The sequence below is a fragment of the Bubalus bubalis genome, chromosome 2 (assembly GCF_019923935.1).
Source record: "Bubalus bubalis isolate 160015118507 breed Murrah chromosome 2, NDDB_SH_1, whole genome shotgun sequence".
Taxonomy (NCBI): domain Eukaryota; kingdom Metazoa; phylum Chordata; class Mammalia; order Artiodactyla; family Bovidae; genus Bubalus; species Bubalus bubalis.
The window spans coordinates 143,740,366-143,757,209 of NC_059158.1; the positions used below are offsets into that span (position 1 = coordinate 143,740,366).

The following is a 16,844-nucleotide window of genomic DNA, read 5'->3' on the forward strand; positions in this document are numbered from 1 at the left end:
TCCTAAAAAGGAGGGACAACTTTTTATTAGTTTTCAAGAGAAAATAGGCGAGATTGTGTGGATAAATGATGACAAGAAAATGACAACAAAAGTAATTATCTATGTTCTGATTGAAATTCTGTAATTCTTTGGTAGAAAAGTGTGGCAACCTTAAGGAGGAAAGTGATTGTTATTAATAAACTATAAGAATATGTATTTAGCTTATAAGAACTTTTTCATTTTGAGTATCACATAAATCTATATGATTTAATTAATAGGTCTAATTAATAATATCTTTTAAAGCTAGTCTAATGGAATAAATAAAAAATGGGAGAGATGAATGGACAGAGACTGGTAGACTAGAAATAACGGGCTTGAGTCACAGCTCTCGAGAATAAGTTGTGCTGCTTTCATTTGGAGTCTAGTATCTATAGAGGGCAATGCTTGGAAAAGCAAAGGATCTGCAACTCTGCGATGGCTGTTAAGTTTATACAGAATATATTCAAGTAGCTGGCTGAGGAGTTGAGTAGGAGAAATGGGCTGATGGAAGCTATAGCAAATAAATGAGTAAATTTTTAAAATTTACATAGATTTTAAAAGCATTTGCCTTAAGGATTAAAATTTTTTTTGGTTACATTTAATGTACGGGTAGAGTTGTTTGTTTTAAAAGTCAACTGAATGTCAAAGCTATTTGATGCTCATTAGATTGGAATATTATTCCATTTTTCTATTATTCCATAGTATAAGAGGAAATATTTTCTAAAACAAATATTCAATAAACGGTGTAAACAAGGATTGGCAAACTTTTTTGTAAAGAGCTAGACAGTCAATATTTTTGTCTTTGGGGGCCATAAAGGGTTTCAGACTCATATTATTTTTTGTGTTGTATTTTTTAAGCAACTGTTTAAAAATGTAAAAATCATTCTTAGCTTGTGCACCATGTAGAAGCAGACAGTGGGCCAGTCTTGTGATGTAGGATTTAGTTTATAAGTTCTTGCTGTACAAAATAATGTTTTTCAAATGTGTGGTTTTAAATTATATCATTATACTTTATTAAAACATTATTTTGTTTATGGAGGGAGTCAAAGTTATTAAGATATTTTGAGGTCACATTTTTTTCACATTTGAGTCAAAAATACTATGTTGGGGGAATTTAGAGAAAAGGAATTGAAGAAGCAAAGAAATGGAAATTTAGTCAGGTCAGAGATGAGATGACATGTACATAGGAATGGTTGTTAAGGGTTGTCTGGTAGAATGGTTAAGGACCAATTGATATTAGATATCTGAGGTATTTTCTAAACCCTGCTCTGGTTTCCTAAGATGTAGGCAGTCTTTTAGAATAGACAACTAGGAATATATAACCAAACTGTTTTGGCTTTCTAAATATAGAAATATGCTATTAAGAATTATGTTTTAAAATATCCCTTCAAGTTTAATGAGAATATAAGAAACAACAAAGAACATTTTTCTCACATTTCCTTCAACTAGTTCCTTTAAGAGTTTAGTGCTGGGCAAACGGTCACTTTCCTAATGAAGGGGTATGTATTTCCTTGTAACTCATTTCTATTTTGCCTTCTCTAGGAATCTAAACTAAGAATCTAAACTCTTAGTTTAGATATAGCTGCTATAATTTTATGCCCTATTATAGCAGCTATCCCTTATTTAGGGTTATTTATGAAAGTTCTTTGATCATTTCTTTTGCCATATTGGTTTTCCTTTTATGCTTCCTGTAATGGTTTATACAGGTTTGGGCTGTGTGTTTATGTACATAAAGAGAATAGATAAGTAATATGTAAGTGCCTACAGTCCCTAGGTATAATCTCTTTGTTTTCATTCTTTTTAGAGTCTCAGTTTTTTCAAAGAATTTAAAATACGTGTTTGTTATAAAATATAACTATATATTAGTGCAAATAATAAGTGAAATGTTACCCCCTCTTCATTCTCCAGAGACATATTGATATTTCTAGCAGGAGAATTTGAAATTGAAGTTCCAGTTTGCCTCAAACTTAGAATTCTGTTATCGTTGGTTAGGTTTACATTCTTATATTTTCATTTCTGGATGAGATAATTATATTTTTAAAAACTAAGCAGAATGAAAACAATGTTGAAAGGATTACATTCTCTAATAAATTTTCTTTATTGATATGACAAAGACCAGTTATATATCAAAAATAAGGGTTATATTTTGTGTTTTTAGTTTAATTTGAAGTATACTTGACAAATATAAAATTTTCCTAGCTCATATTTTTAATAATTTCAGAATGACTCTTTAGAAATTATTCAAAGTAAATGTGGTTAATTTATATTTTTTCTGAATTTAAAAATAAATAAATCCCAATATGGTCACTAACACACAAACTTCTTTCTTCTATTATAGCTCCCCCAACCAAAGGAAAAGGAAAGCAGGTTTTGTAACTTAACTAATGTGCACACAAAAAGTTCAAAGCCTATTTTGGTCTTAAAATGAAATACTTATAATGCTAAGGTGTCTCCTACTTTCGCCAATATTTGATCTGATGCTTCACTTAGGTATTTATTAGTTATGCCCTTAAAGAGTCTGTTGCCTTTAAAATCTCTTGGTTGAAATAAGAGGCTTCAAGTTTGTTTCAGGTTTCCTTCAGATTTTATGTAGTTTAGAAGGATAAGTAATCAGTGTTCAGATTTCCTAAAGTTGTATTTAATATTGTCATGATGTCATAATATTGTCTTTCATTTTCATTTCTGTGTTACTACCTGGCTGTTCTTTAAGAAAGGGTAAATTGAAGTAGGTTTGGGGAAGAATCGGCAATAATTCCTGCTTAAGCCATGAATGGTGGCAAGAGATGTGAACAATTTAGTGAAGTATGTTTGAAACTTTTAAAACTGAAACCCACAGTTAAAAATACATCTTATATTCCATGCGTACACTCTTGAATGTATGCATTTCTGTACATAACAAATCTTTTAAGAGGAAAGTACCTGACAGTGTGTATGTTGTCTGATAGTTCTGTTCTTTTTCATTTAAAATAATTGCTGCTCATTATCTCACTAAATTGCAACTTGCAATTTGAAAAATGCTGTTTTAGTGTATTAATTACCTGTGCTTATGGAGAAATTCACCCTCTATTAGCAAATGGAAAATTGAGTAAAAACACATTGTTGTTACGTACTAAATTATATCCTGTTTTGAACATTTAATAAAATAATAAAAATATTTTACTAGCATTTTATCATGATAAAATATAAGCATTTTTCTTTGTAAAAGATGACCTATTTTTAACATTGTATTTATATTTTAGGCCTTTTTAAATAAAAAGCTATTTAAACACTAAAAGAAGTTATACTAATAGGTTATCTTTAAATGTTACCAGATTAATTGCTGGTACTTTCTTAATTAGGCTAAATCTTAATAGAGAAGGAAAAAATTAGCGTGCTTTAACCCAGAGGTGGGTAAGCTTTTCCTGTAAAGGGTCAGCTAATGAATATTTTATGCTTTGCAGGTCATAAGGTCTCTGTTGCAGCTGTTCACCTCTGTCATTGTATTGTGAAAAGATTTAAGCGGGTAGAATGACTGGTATTGCAGTAAAATTGTTTATGGAAACTGATATTTGAATTCCATATAATTACATGTCAAGATCTTATTTTTCTTTTGACTTCTGTTAACCATTAAAAAATGTAAACACCACTCTTGGTTTTTCAGCTATAAAAAGATGGGTGATGGGCCAGATCGGTTTTTCCAGCCAGGATTTCTCAACCCTTCTTTTAGCCTGAAAATGGAGAAAGTCAGTTTTGGTACCAAAAGGAGAAATTTGCAATTGCAGTTAAGAATATGAATAATGATATTAAATCTCTTAAGTATTTATGTTTTTATTTTTCTGGCTATTAGGGGTATACATTTTTGTGTTTATGTTTTGTAGACCGTTGATATTCATAAAGAGAAAGTTGCAAGAAGAGAAATTGGTATTTTGACTACCAATAAAAACACTTCAAGGACACATAAGATTATTGCTCCAGCCAACCTTGAACGACCAGTTCGATATATTAGAAAACCTATTGACTATACAATTCTAGATGATATTGGACATGGAGTAAAGGTAAGCATAAGTTTTGTCAAACTTTAAAAAAAAAATAGCCCATGATGGAACTAACTCTTTAGAAAATTAAATGCTTATCTTTTCTTTCCAGAGGATCATTCTTGGCCTAGTTGTAGTTCTGAAGATTTCTTACCACTAATAACTGTGTTATCTTTCTTTTTAGTGCTGGGTTCTCAAGTTTTAAACAGTCATCTTTGAGTGAATTGCATTTGTTTAATCAGTTATGAAAATACCTCATGTACATCTGGAAATAAACATAGTATTATATTTTAAATCCTTTAATGATTTAATATGACTAATTAAATATTATTCAGTATGTTATTAAAGTATTTGCTTTATCTCAAAAATATCAGCAAATTTCTGGCATTAGTTTTCAGAAAGAATATATATAAACATGGACTTTGAATTTTTCTAGAACAAATTTATTTCAGCATTTTGGGTGAGGATAATGTAGATAAAAGTAGTAAGTTAATTTAGTATTTCCACTGCTTTTCATTATATAGCCATTATATATTTTGGCTTTTAAAATGTATTTAAGTGCCTGCTATATACATAAGGTACAGTAATTACAACTGATGAACTTACAACTTTCACTTAAATTGATACTTGTACTTAAGAAACTGTTCAGAGCTTCAGCTAAGTATTAGTTTATTTAAAGTTTGCATCTCCTCAGTGATTTGAAAGACAATAACTTTTCAAATGTGATGCTGAGCAACTATGTATATGCCTGTAAGTGAAACCATACAGTTCATGCAGTTGATTTATATATGCAAATTTAGAAAATATATCCCACACAAGGATGGCTAGAAATCAGTTAAATCTAAATTGAATGTAGATCTAGGTAAGAGAATATGTACAGTGTAAATGTAAAACAAAAATATTTTTCTCAAAGTTTTAAATCAAGCGCTATCATCTGAAATTTAATATTTAATTTTATAATGAACACCTAATACATTTAGATTGCAGTACAAATTAGAGCATTTTAAAATAGGATGTGTAATTGGATGGATAACTAAAATTTATTCTAACTTGGGAAAATTTTTTGAGATTTATTTGAGGCTAACAACTGCTAATAGAAAATTTTAGGATCCTTTCAGAATCTAATGGCAAAAAGACACTTAAAATATAAAACATCGTATTTGTACTTGCCCACTTATGTAATAATAAAAAGGTTATCCCCCTAACTCTTACTTAATTCTCCAATAATTGTTCTTTAGGAATTCTGTAATCACTTTGATTTTTCTGGACTTTTAATGTTTAGGGGTCACTAATTTGAAGAAATCAGGAATAAAGTTGTTTTTAAATAAAGGTGTCTTATATAATTTCATCCAAAAACTCCCGTTCATGACACATTCTGCTTTAACCACTCTTTCTATGATCTACTGAAACATTATTTTTTAATGCTGAATGCTTAACTTGTTTTTTCTTTGTTTTTTCCTTTCTCTTCACATCCTGAAGTTCCAACTAACCTTTCAATGCTTTTTTCCCCTTACCTCTTTTATTTGCTCCATTTATGCATTAAGTGGTTGCTTAGATTTAAGGTAAGAGATTCCAGGGCTGGATTTCCATTCTTTGTTCTTATATAGACTATTACATATGGGGAGTGAAGAGATACTTGGCACTTGGCCTTTTAAAACCAAGAAATAATTGCTTTTTCTTATTTTATTTTTGTCATGCAACTTTGTGTGTCTTTATGTTCCATGCGGGCAAATGTTTTTGACTGTTTTGTTCATTGCCCGATCCCGTGTGCCTAGGATAGTGCCTGACACACATTAGACACTTAGTAAATATTTGTTGAATAAGTGATTATTTTGCAATGTTAATATATTTTATGAAATGGAAATGTAAGTTACCCTATCATAAAATGTCATTATGAAATAAAATTAGCTGGATTTTTGTAAATGGAGACATTTTGTTATGGATTGGAGGGCTGCTAATGTGCTTTGTTTAACCCTCCCCCTGTGTAATACCTTTTTATTCTATAAATGGTGTGCTTGATCATACACCTTATGGCCACTATGTCATTATCTCTTGACTCAATCACTGTAAAAACAATTGAAAATTGGAAAATATTCAGTGTTATGGGTGTTTTTTAAGTTGCAGTATCATATATTTTGCAAAAAAATTAGCATTTTTATTCAAATTGCTTATAAATTATGTATTTCAGTATAACCCACTTTAAGAGGTTTCAAGCTGAGTAGTAGTATATGTAAAACATCAAAAGGTCATGATAGTGTTTAACAAAATACAAGTTAAGAACTAGAGATAATCGCCTTTTTTAACTTGTTTCAGTAACATTGGAGGGAAAACTGAGAAAAGATGTTCAAGAGTAAACAAGGGGCCTGTCAGAGTGATACTAAAATTATTGTCACCAAACTGAAAGTGCATTTCCTTTTTTTAACTTTTTTCTTAGCTGAATTCTATGATTCCTTTTCTCTCTCTCTCTCTCTCTCTCTCTCTCTCTCTCACACACACACACACACACACACACACACACACACATATATTCTTACCGTTCTTAGCATATATTGTGCTGTTTGCCATGTCTTCAGTGTAGAAAGTGATAACAAGATGATGACTGAGACCTGAGTCATTAACTAGCTACTAACCACGGCCATAGAAAGTTAAACAGCTCATGGTAGAGAGATGTGACTAGAGGAGCCCAGGCAGATGTACTTCATGTGAGTGAGTGAGGTATGTGGAATTGTGAGGAGATTCGTTTGCATAAAAGAGGTAGAAATAGACCAAAAGTAGTGTTTGTGGCTACCTCTGCTTTTTCTGTGTTCAAATTTCGGCTATTGATACATGAACCTCCAAAGTGAGAGCAGTGCACAGAAAATTCAACTAAAGGAAAAACAAAACAATGGACCAGTTCTTTCCCCCTTCAAGTTTAGACCATCTTGCCTAAAGAGCTACCCCTGGCTCATTTCCTCTAAACCCTACTATGATTCCTTCTTGACCTTTCTGGGTTCAGGATCCTGTTCTGTGTGAGAGAGAGGCCAGAGTGAGTGGAAAATGAGAGGTTCCTAGGAAGAAAGATCCAGTAAGGAAGCATCACACTTGGAGAAAATTCCTTAACATCTTTGCAACAAAAACCCTACTCCCCAGGATTGTGGCTCCGTGCCGTTGTTTCTGCTCTGTTGGGCTGGGGTGGACAGGGTAAGGAGTGTAGCCTGAGTTCATCCTAGAAGCTAGAATGTGACAGTGCTGTCTTTGCTTTCTTCCTACCCTTCATTGTAAGTGTGTCTGTCTCCTCTATAAACTTGTGGCACATAGTGAATCATTTTGGGTGAACCAAAGCAATAGTAGAGTGAAAAAACCATTCATCATATAGCAAGTCGTTATTTTTATGCTGGTAGAAAAAAAATGAGTGGCTTCAGAAGGTTGATTAACAGAATAAGCGAATGTATTAAGATAGAAAATAGAATTTAAAAATGTTGAAGTTGGAAGGAACTTGCAAATAGTAAACTAGTCGTGTGGTTTTCCAGCTGAGTTTTTTGGAGACCCATGGTTGACATCAGGTACCCTATAAGTCTCCTGATTCTTGGTTTCCTCCTCAGCTCATTGTGAGCTCTGTCTTTGCTTCCAGTCTTGTCAGACTTGATGGCTTTCAGATACACTCTTAACAGATACCGTCTTTGGGACCAGACACATGGGATGTGACTCAAAAGTTGAATTTTTAACCTTTTATACATCACATCGTGGTTGTGTTTAATAGTTCTTCTCTGGTGAAATTTGGGTTAATTGTTTTTCCTTCAGTCAAATAAGAATAAATTGTAGGATTTAATTCATAAGACCTTTGAAAGCAATGGGTAATATTTTTACAGCAAGAGGCATAAAAAGTCGATGGTAGAGTGCCATATTGGAAGTATTTTAATATGTACCTGAGGCCATATAAAAGTGGCATGTACCTTGAACTGGGGTATCCTTTCCCCACTCTTTATTTTAATATTTGAGACTTTTAAGATCTTGTTACTGATGTATTTGAAACAGATTTTTCTGTTGAAAAGTGGAAAAGTTGTCCACTACTGAAACTATGCTTAAGTACTTTTAAAATAAGTGTATTTATTTCAGTCAAAAATAGTAAAGGCTTCTGATCTGTTAATGTAGCTTTTCAGTTGAACGTTGTACAAGCAGATTCTTAATGATGAACAAGGAGGGCTTGGAAGTCTCCTTTATGTTTAACACATTAAGAATATAACACTTTGGGAAAGTTTTGCTTGGGATCTTGAAGATTCATAACTTAACTCTGTAAAATATTATTTGACTTTTTCACTTTGAGTGTCATCTTGTATGCGTCATTATCTACAGAAAATTGCCCCTCACATATCTAGGTTTGGGTACAGCTGCGGATTCATTGCTAAGCATGTATTTGACACACTTGGAAGCAAAACGCCACAAGAGCAACACCTTGTGGGGGAATCATATGTGTTTGCCTCTTTGTTCCAGTCTTGAGCCACCAATTCTGTCTTGGCAAAAGCCAGTTGGAAAATTGTTTCAAAAATTAAGCAGAAATTTATCCATCTTTTTTCTTATATTCTTTTTTATCTGTTCTTCCCTCCTTACTCCTAATCTCTTATTCATTATCTCTGTAGTTCAGTTCACTTGCTCAGGCATGTTTGAATCCTTGTGACCCCATGGACTGCAGCACGCCAGGCCTCCCTGTCCATCACCAACTCCTGGAGTTTACTCAAACTCATGTCCATTGAGTTGGTGATGCCATCCAACCATCTCATCCTCTGTGTTCCCTTCTCCCACCTTCAATCTTTCCCAGCATCAGGGTCTTTTCAAATGAGTCAGGTCTTTGCATCAGGTGGTCAAAGTATTGGAGTTTCAGCTTTAACATCAGTCCTTCCAATGCATATTCAGGACTGATTTCCTTTAGGATCGACTGGTTGGATCTCCTTGCTGTCCAGGGGACTCTCAAGAGTCTTCTCCAACACCAGAGTTCAAAAGCATCAATTCTTCAGCACTTAGCTTTCTTTATAGTCCAACTCTCAGGTCGACTACTACATGACTATAGTATACATGACTACTGGAAAAACTGTAGCTTTAACTAGACAGACCTTTGTTGGCAATGTCTCTGCTTTTTATATACTGTCTAGGTTGGTCATAACTTTTCTTCCAAGGGGCAAGCGTCTTTTAATTTCATGGCTGCCGTCACCATCTGCAGTGATTTTGGAGCCCAAATAAATGAAGTCTGTCACTGTTTCCACTGTTTCCTCATCTATTTGCCATGAAGTGTTGGGACCAGTTGCCATGATCATAGTTTTCTGAATGTTAACTTTTTCACTCTCCTCTTTCACTTTCATCAAGAGACTCTTTAGTTCGTTGCTTTCTGCCACAAGTGTGGTGTCATCTGCATATCTGAGGTTCTTGATATTCCAGCTTGTGCTTCATCCAGTCTAGAGTTTCTCATTATGTACTCTGCATTTAAGTTAAATGAGCAGAGTGACAATAGACAGGCTTGACATATTCCTTTCCCGATTTGGAACCAGTCTGTTGTTCCATGTCCAGTTCTAACTGTTGCTTCCCGACCTGCATACAGATTTCTCAGGAGGCAGGTCAGGTGGTCTGGTATTCCCATGTCTTTCAGAATTTTCCACAGTTAATTGTTATCCACACAGTCAAAGGCTTTGGCATAGTCAAAGCAGAAGTAGATGTTTTTCTGAAACTCTCTTGCTTTTTTGATGACACAATGGATGTTGGCAATTTGATCTCTGGTTTCTCTGCCTTCTCTAAATCCAGCTTAAACATCTGGAAGTTCACGGTTCATATACTGTTGAAGCCTGGCTTGGAGACTTTTGAGCATTACTTTGCTAGCTCACACCTCATATGAGTGAGATGAGTGCAATTGTGTGGTAGTTTGATTATTCTTTGGCATTGCCTTTCTTTGGGATTGGAATGAAAACTGACCTTCATCAGTCCTGTGGCCACTGCTGAGTTTTTCAAATTTACTGGCATGTTGAGTGCAGCACTTTCACAGTATCATTTTTTAGGATTTGAAATAGCTCAACTGGAATTCCATCACTTCCACTAGCTTTGTTTGTAGTGATGCTAAGTCCCACTTGACTTTGCAATCCAGGATGTCTGGCTCTAGGTGAATGATCCCAGCATCGTGATTATCTGGGTCCTGAAGATCTTTTTTTATATAGTTCTTCTGTGTATTTTTGTCACCTCTTCTTAATATCTTCTGCTTCTGTTAGGTCCATACCATTTCTGTCCTTTATTGTTGCTATATTTGTATGAAAAGTTCCCTTGGTATCTCTAATTTTCTTGAAGAGATTTTTAGTCTTTCCCGTTCTATTGTTTTCCTCTGTTTCTTTGCATTGATCACTGAGGAAGGCTTTCTTATCTCTCCTTGCTATTCTTTGAAACTCTGCATTCGAATGGGTATGTCTTTCCTTTTCTCCTTTGCCTTTAGCTTCTCTTCTTTTCTCAGCTATTCGTAAGGCCTCGTCAGACAACCATTTTGTCTTTTTGTGTTTCCTTTTCTTGGGGATGGTCTTGATTATTGCCTCCTGTACTATGTCATGAACCTCCATCCATAGTTCTCAGGCACTCTGTCAGATCTAATCCCTTGAATCTATTTGTTACTTCCACTGTATAATTGAAAGGGATTTGATTTAAGTCGTACCTGAATGGTCTAGTGGTTTTCCCTACTTTTCTCTGTAGTGGATTATGTTAAAACTCTTGTTACCTTAGGCTTTTTGTCTTCCTGTCTTACTAAAAATTTTACCTTTCTCCTGACGCTACACTTGAATGCCTGATTTCAGTTTTGATTTCCCTCAGAGAATCTCCTGGTCCTTTTCCTGTTGGCTCAGAGAATTGAAATAAGAACATATATCCTCTGAGGAGAGGGATAGAGGTCTCTAGGAAACCAAAGATTATGCACTGGATGGGACTGCTGGGAACAGCACTGGACATGGAATGAAAGCCTTCGGGTGTTTGCCCACAGCTTGTGCCCATCCTCACTTCGCCACCTCCAGACACAAACTATACATACTACTCCTCTTCTCTTAGTGTGTTTAAATTTTGCTCTTTTTAAAACTTGGTAACACTCCAACTCAGATTTTTCTCTATAAAACCTTCCTTCTGTTCTGTCAGTCTTCTCACATTGATACTTCTTTTTTGGAGATTTCTGTATTATTTGTAGAAATTACTTTTTGTTTTCAGCAGGGTGTCTTAGTTATTCTAAAATAAGTTCCTTGAAAGCAGAGAAATCATTTTATAGACCTTTTGTCTCTCCTTATTTTTCTTATTTTTTTATTCTTGTGCCTAGAGGTCTGGTGGTTGGTGGTTTACATGACCGATATACCACAGGGCTCATTTTAGAATGTGTCTCCCACTATTGCAGCAAGTTATCTATTCCTGGAAGAGTGCTTCCTAACAGAGGTGATATGCTCTATGAACTAAAGATACAAAGATACTTTGTGAACTCTAGTATTTTTTAAAGAGTATTTACAGGGTATTGGAAAGCACCAAGATTGGTAATGAACATTATGTATGATATGCATGATATTATATATCAAGGTTCAAGGAGGTACTGCATATACCAAAAAAGGATAGGGCAGGAAAGATAGGAGCACTTTAGAAACAGTATTAAGGTGTAATGATTGGCCTGATAGTTGGTGCTAGTTGTGATCTCCAAAGTTTGGAGATCAGAGAAGACCACTCTGGTCCTAAAGGAACTGCTCTTACTCTCAGTATTGTCTGCATTTCTTAGTCCAGGCCAGTGGGAAAGTATTTGAGTTTGGTCATGCATTAACCTTTGTCACCTAAATGAAATATTTCTTCTGTTCTTGAGTGTTTCTTTCTGGCAGGGAAAAAATAAAAGACTTTTCCTGCTGTTTCTCCATGTGCCTAATACCTGTTTCACTCAGCTCTCAGTGATGACTTTTTCCCTTCATGGCGTCAAAAAATACCCACATTAACTGAATTATTGTTGGAATCAGCCACCAAAGTTTCATTCCAGTTCCCAAGTAAAACTTTGAAGAGAATGATTAGCACTGCTATTCATGACTACACACTTGCATGCCAGATGGTAGTTTTGCCTAGGTGTGGAACTGCTGTTATGAATTGGTGCCGTGTTGCTTTGTTTTCTCTGTCCTGAGTTTGTGGTATGTTCTCTCTCTCTCTCTAGTTAAGTTCTCCTTCACCACACTCACAGTTAGTCTTGTGTTTTGCTCCTTGTCTGGAAACATTGGGTTGCCCTATAACTTCCCTCGAAGTAGTTGTTAGAACCATGATAACTATCCCATAAATATTTTTTTACCAAATTATTTTAGATGTGAAATAGTTTAATTTTAATATAGATTTCACCTATGAAAATTGTTTGGCAATTTTTCTTGTATTTTTTTTTCATTTTCCTCAAATTAGATGACAGTATTTATACTCTGCATAACATATTCATTGTTTTACTTTTAGTATAGAAGCATTTTTCTCAAGGAAAAATACCTTGAAGAAATACTGAGTTCTCTTTTAGCTTAATACAAAGGTAATACAGAACTACATATTAGTTGGACATTCCATAGGGACTCTGGTTTTTGTACGTGAAAATTACTCGTGCAAATCCCATTTACCAAACAAATAGAACCATTTGATGATTCTACAGGTCAAAAATGTATCAAATTTTATGTATGGAATTGTCCACTATGCTTCAATTTATAGGTTGTTTATTTCATATTTTTTGGATAGATTTCAAGATTTATAGAGAAGATACTGCAATTTAAACGGAACACCTTACATACCAAAACCTTAAACAAATTAAAGTTGGAAAGCTGTTTTCAAATATTTTAGCTATTCCATGTATAGAATAAAATTCTGTTTTATCCTTTTCTGTCCTTGCTCCTTTTCCTTCCTATTTCTAGCAAATTGATGTAGTTTAGTGTTTGGCTCACCTACTTCTCCTTCATCACTTAAAGTGACCTTGGGTTTTATGTTGTTTAAGGTTGAGCTTAAAGGACTTTGGTTACTACTTTTAAAAATCTCCTGGTATCATGAATTAAGATATACGGTTTTTAAAGCTATTGGTTATTTGTCATGCTACTCCTAAAAATTTGCCCCAATGTGGATTAATTTTTAAAAAACTTCTTCTGGCACTTTTAAGATATGATCAGTATACCCTCTGCTTATTAATGAGGGGGAGAGCACAGATAAGTTAATTTTTATTCTTCCTTGATAACCAGTTTGTTTTGTATTTGTTGTTTAAAAGTAATAACAAAGGAGTACAGAAAAATGCATAGCCTTAAAAATATTGCTATTTCAAAGGTATCATTTGTCATTAAAGATTGTTTTAACATCACACACAACTTGTTCACTGGGCTATTCATGAGTTTGTTTCTTGATATATTTTTTCTTACCTATACAGATAACAAGTAGTATTTTAGGATTTTAAAATATTCCATTTAAGCCAGAGTTAATTTTGACAGCCTCAATATTCTGTATGTAATTATGATTTGTTTTCTTAAATTTTGTATTTTAAAATTATAATTATAAATGTATTCTGATTTCAAAAGTATAATGTCTTACAGTTTCATTTTATAAGTATAATTTGAATACTCTGGACATACTCTTAGTGGAAGAGTTAAGATCCTTTTTTGAAGTGTTTGGCAGTCCAGAATATTAGGAGCTTTAAAATAGGGTCAGGCATGAACACAGATGGTGAACATTATTAATTCTAACCCGCTGGCAATCTCAAACAACTTGAGATTGCATTTGAACTATACTCATGCATGACTTCTCTTAATGCCTTAAGATACCCAGATTTCTAGGGCTTTCTGCGTAAGTGCTCACTTCCTCCTTTGGTGGCATCCTTTTCTGGTGGCAATCCACACTTGTTCCCAGATCACCCAACTTTCCCACACTTGGGTTTTCAACTGGGGATAGAATAGTGAGGAACACAGCTTAGCTCTGTGTTCTTAGCTCTTAGGATTGTGTTGCATCTTTCTCATGCCTAAATTAATCTTCATTTTGGGCCTGAGTGGGTTTAATTCCCATTGGAACTAGGACATTGCCAGTGGCCACTGTACCACTCACAGTTGAAAGGTATACCTCAGCCCCACCTTTCTGGTTCAGATGTTTAGGAACATGCCTTAACTTCTGGCAGTTCTCAGGTAGGTGATTCCTTCATAAGAGAACATTAATGGAATCTGAATTGTAAGGCTGATCCACAGTTTATAAAAAGGAAATTTTCTCTGTATGATTTAACTTTATATAATATTCTCTACTTACAGTGGATCAAAACTAAAGTTGCATACTTTTGGGGGAAAACATGTATTTTGTTTTCTTATGATAAGCTTGCTATTTAAAAAGGAATTGCTTAAAGGCATTGTTGTTTCTGATTGAGTTACTCTTATTAAAACTGAAATTTTTATAGTTAACCTATTTAATTTCAATTGAATGTCGTATCAAACAGTCTAACCAGTGATCTGTTGGTGTGATGAGCTAATGGCAAATAAAGTCTTTGCATACACGTTTATGATCATTTGAAAATCTCATGTTAGGAGGAGTCCTTTGAGTACAACTGTAGAATGATAGTAGAGTAGAAATTGCATATGAAATGCATGGCCTCTAATTTTTTTTTCCTATTTAAACCTTCCCCTCCTTTGTTAAATAGCATAATGTTATTTCCCGAAAGTGACACTTTGTTTCACTGCATTCAAATTAAATTGAGTTTTCCTCAAAATTTTTTTAGGTGAGTACCCAGAATATGAAGATGGGTGGGCTGCCGCGTACAACACCACCAACACAGAAGCCCCCCAGCCCCCCGATGTCAGGCAAAGGGACACTTGGGTGAGTATGTAACTAAGAAGTAATTGCAAACCCATTTCATGTACTGTGTGAAAACTAAACACTATATATATGTTTAAACTATTTTTAAATATTTGAAAAGAGAATATTTTCTTCCTAAGATTATCCATTTTGTGTGTAACTTTCCCAAAAGGAAAACATCTTTTATACTTTAAATTATACCTGGGAAACATCTCTCTACTTTAAAAATATTCTGTTTAGAAATTATTTTTCTAATAAATTTTAAATTTGAGGTAAAATCCTAGCCTAAGTTCATGGCTTATTATAAATTGCGCTCTAATTCCTATTTTCAGAAACTTTTTTAGTCTTTTCTGTTATAATTGACTCTTCTTATTCTGACTAGTCTTCTGAAGAAAATACTGTGCAGATTATAGAATTCTGTATATCTTGTTTTTTTATGAGAAATTATGAGCTTTCATTCAGTCTACAGACTTGGGCTCCAGACATAATGGACATAAATGGTCAATTAACAAAAAACCTTGACCTTTTTATAGCATCTGTAGTTTCTTTTGTAGCATCTTAATACAAAAACTTGGTTTAACTTGGTTTATCATGATCAAGGTTTGTGATCGGTTGGGCATAATATTGCCCAGAAGTTGGGTGACTAAAATCGTGGTCCTGCTCTGCTTCTGATGTGTGGTCTTGCATAGTAAGCCACTTAGCAATTCAGTTTTTTCATCTGTAAAAGGGGGTAATATTTGTCCTCTGTCAACTTTTCAGGGTCACTGTACCATGAATTGGATTTTTTTAAAAAATGTATAAGACAAAGACAAAATGCCTTTATTACCATTGGCTTTGTGATATATGCTTAAAAGTTTTTAATTGGAAATCTTGTTTTTTGGCCCCCTCACCAAAAAGCAAACAAGAAAACCAGACCAAAAATCCCAGCAACCTAATCAGTCAAAGAAAGATAATGTTGGAGGAGGAATTAAAGTTAGGGCAGTGGAAAACAGAAGAATAAAATCAGATTTCTGGCCAGAAATAGGGTGATTTTATTTGGGGAGGACAAAAAAAATTCTGCTTAGGTTAGAAAGGAAAAGCTCTACTAGCTTAAATAAGATTTAAGCGTCAGAGTAGGATGTAGATGTCCTGGTATGTCATAATTGTACAGGGTAAGAGTAGAGATCAGGTCAAGAGGGAGTATTTTATTTTCCTGTGAAATGTCTATATTTCTGTCATGTATAGTTTCTAATGGATTTTATTAGGTTTTGAATCCAGATTGTTAGCAAGATAATCCTAGTAAAGTAAACATTTCCATTGCTCCCAAATTTTAAAGATTTACTTGTACACTAGTATTTGTCTTCCCTGTATATTAGCAAGGGCTCTGCAGGATTCCTGAAGGCCAGAGTGGCCGAGCACCACTCGCCACTTGATGGTCACAGCCTGGCTTCTTCACAGTCTTGGCTCAGGCACCATATTTTGTCCTCTCTCCCTAGTTTTTTACCTTTTTTTTTTTTTTTTTTTTAATCATTGTCTTCACTGTATAGGCTTCCCTTGGTGGCTCAGCTGGTAAAGAATCCACCTGCAATGAGGGAGACTTGGGTTCATTCCCTGGGTTGGGAATATCCCCTGGAGAAGGGAAAGGCTACCCACTCCCAAGTATTCTGGCCTGGAGAATTCCGTGGTCTATATATATAGTCCATGGGGTCGTAAAGAGTCGGACACAGCTGAGCAACTTTCACTTCACTGTGTAGTTCTTAGTTGGCAAAGGTTTTTGTTCTGTTTTCTTGGGTGACACAGAGCATTTTTATTGTCTGGGAAAATTTTTTTGAAAATCCATCAGTTTCCTATTTTATGGTGTTTTATATGTATATAATTTCAGAGATGCCTAAACTTCTTTATAGTGTTTTAAATTCAAGGCCCTGACATTCCTTTTTTTTTTTTTTTGACCCAATATCTTATCTAGTGCCCCTGATTTACTTTTTTAATAATGTGTATATTTGTTTATGCAAGAGGATTTTGAGAGTAGTTGAGTAGACA

General features: G+C 34.3%; 1 protein-coding gene across 35 annotated transcripts in view; it reads left to right on the forward strand.

Moving 5' to 3' along the window:
* Positions 1–16,844, forward strand: part of ABI2 (abl interactor 2) — a 110,758-nt gene that overhangs the window by 57,845 nt on the left and 36,069 nt on the right. For 20 of the 35 annotated variants that reach the window (XM_045164497.1, XM_045164482.1, XM_045164529.1 and 17 more), the window contains exons 3-5: positions 3,876–4,052; positions 5,576–5,593; positions 14,749–14,846. In XM_045164497.1, coding sequence (XP_045020432.1) covers positions 3,876–4,052; positions 5,576–5,593; positions 14,749–14,846 — 293 coding nt within the window. The remainder of the gene's footprint in view (positions 1–3,875; positions 4,053–5,575; positions 5,594–14,748; positions 14,847–16,844) is intronic. The other 15 variants (XM_045164498.1, XM_045164530.1, XM_045164483.1 and 12 more) reach the window with 1 other exon arrangement.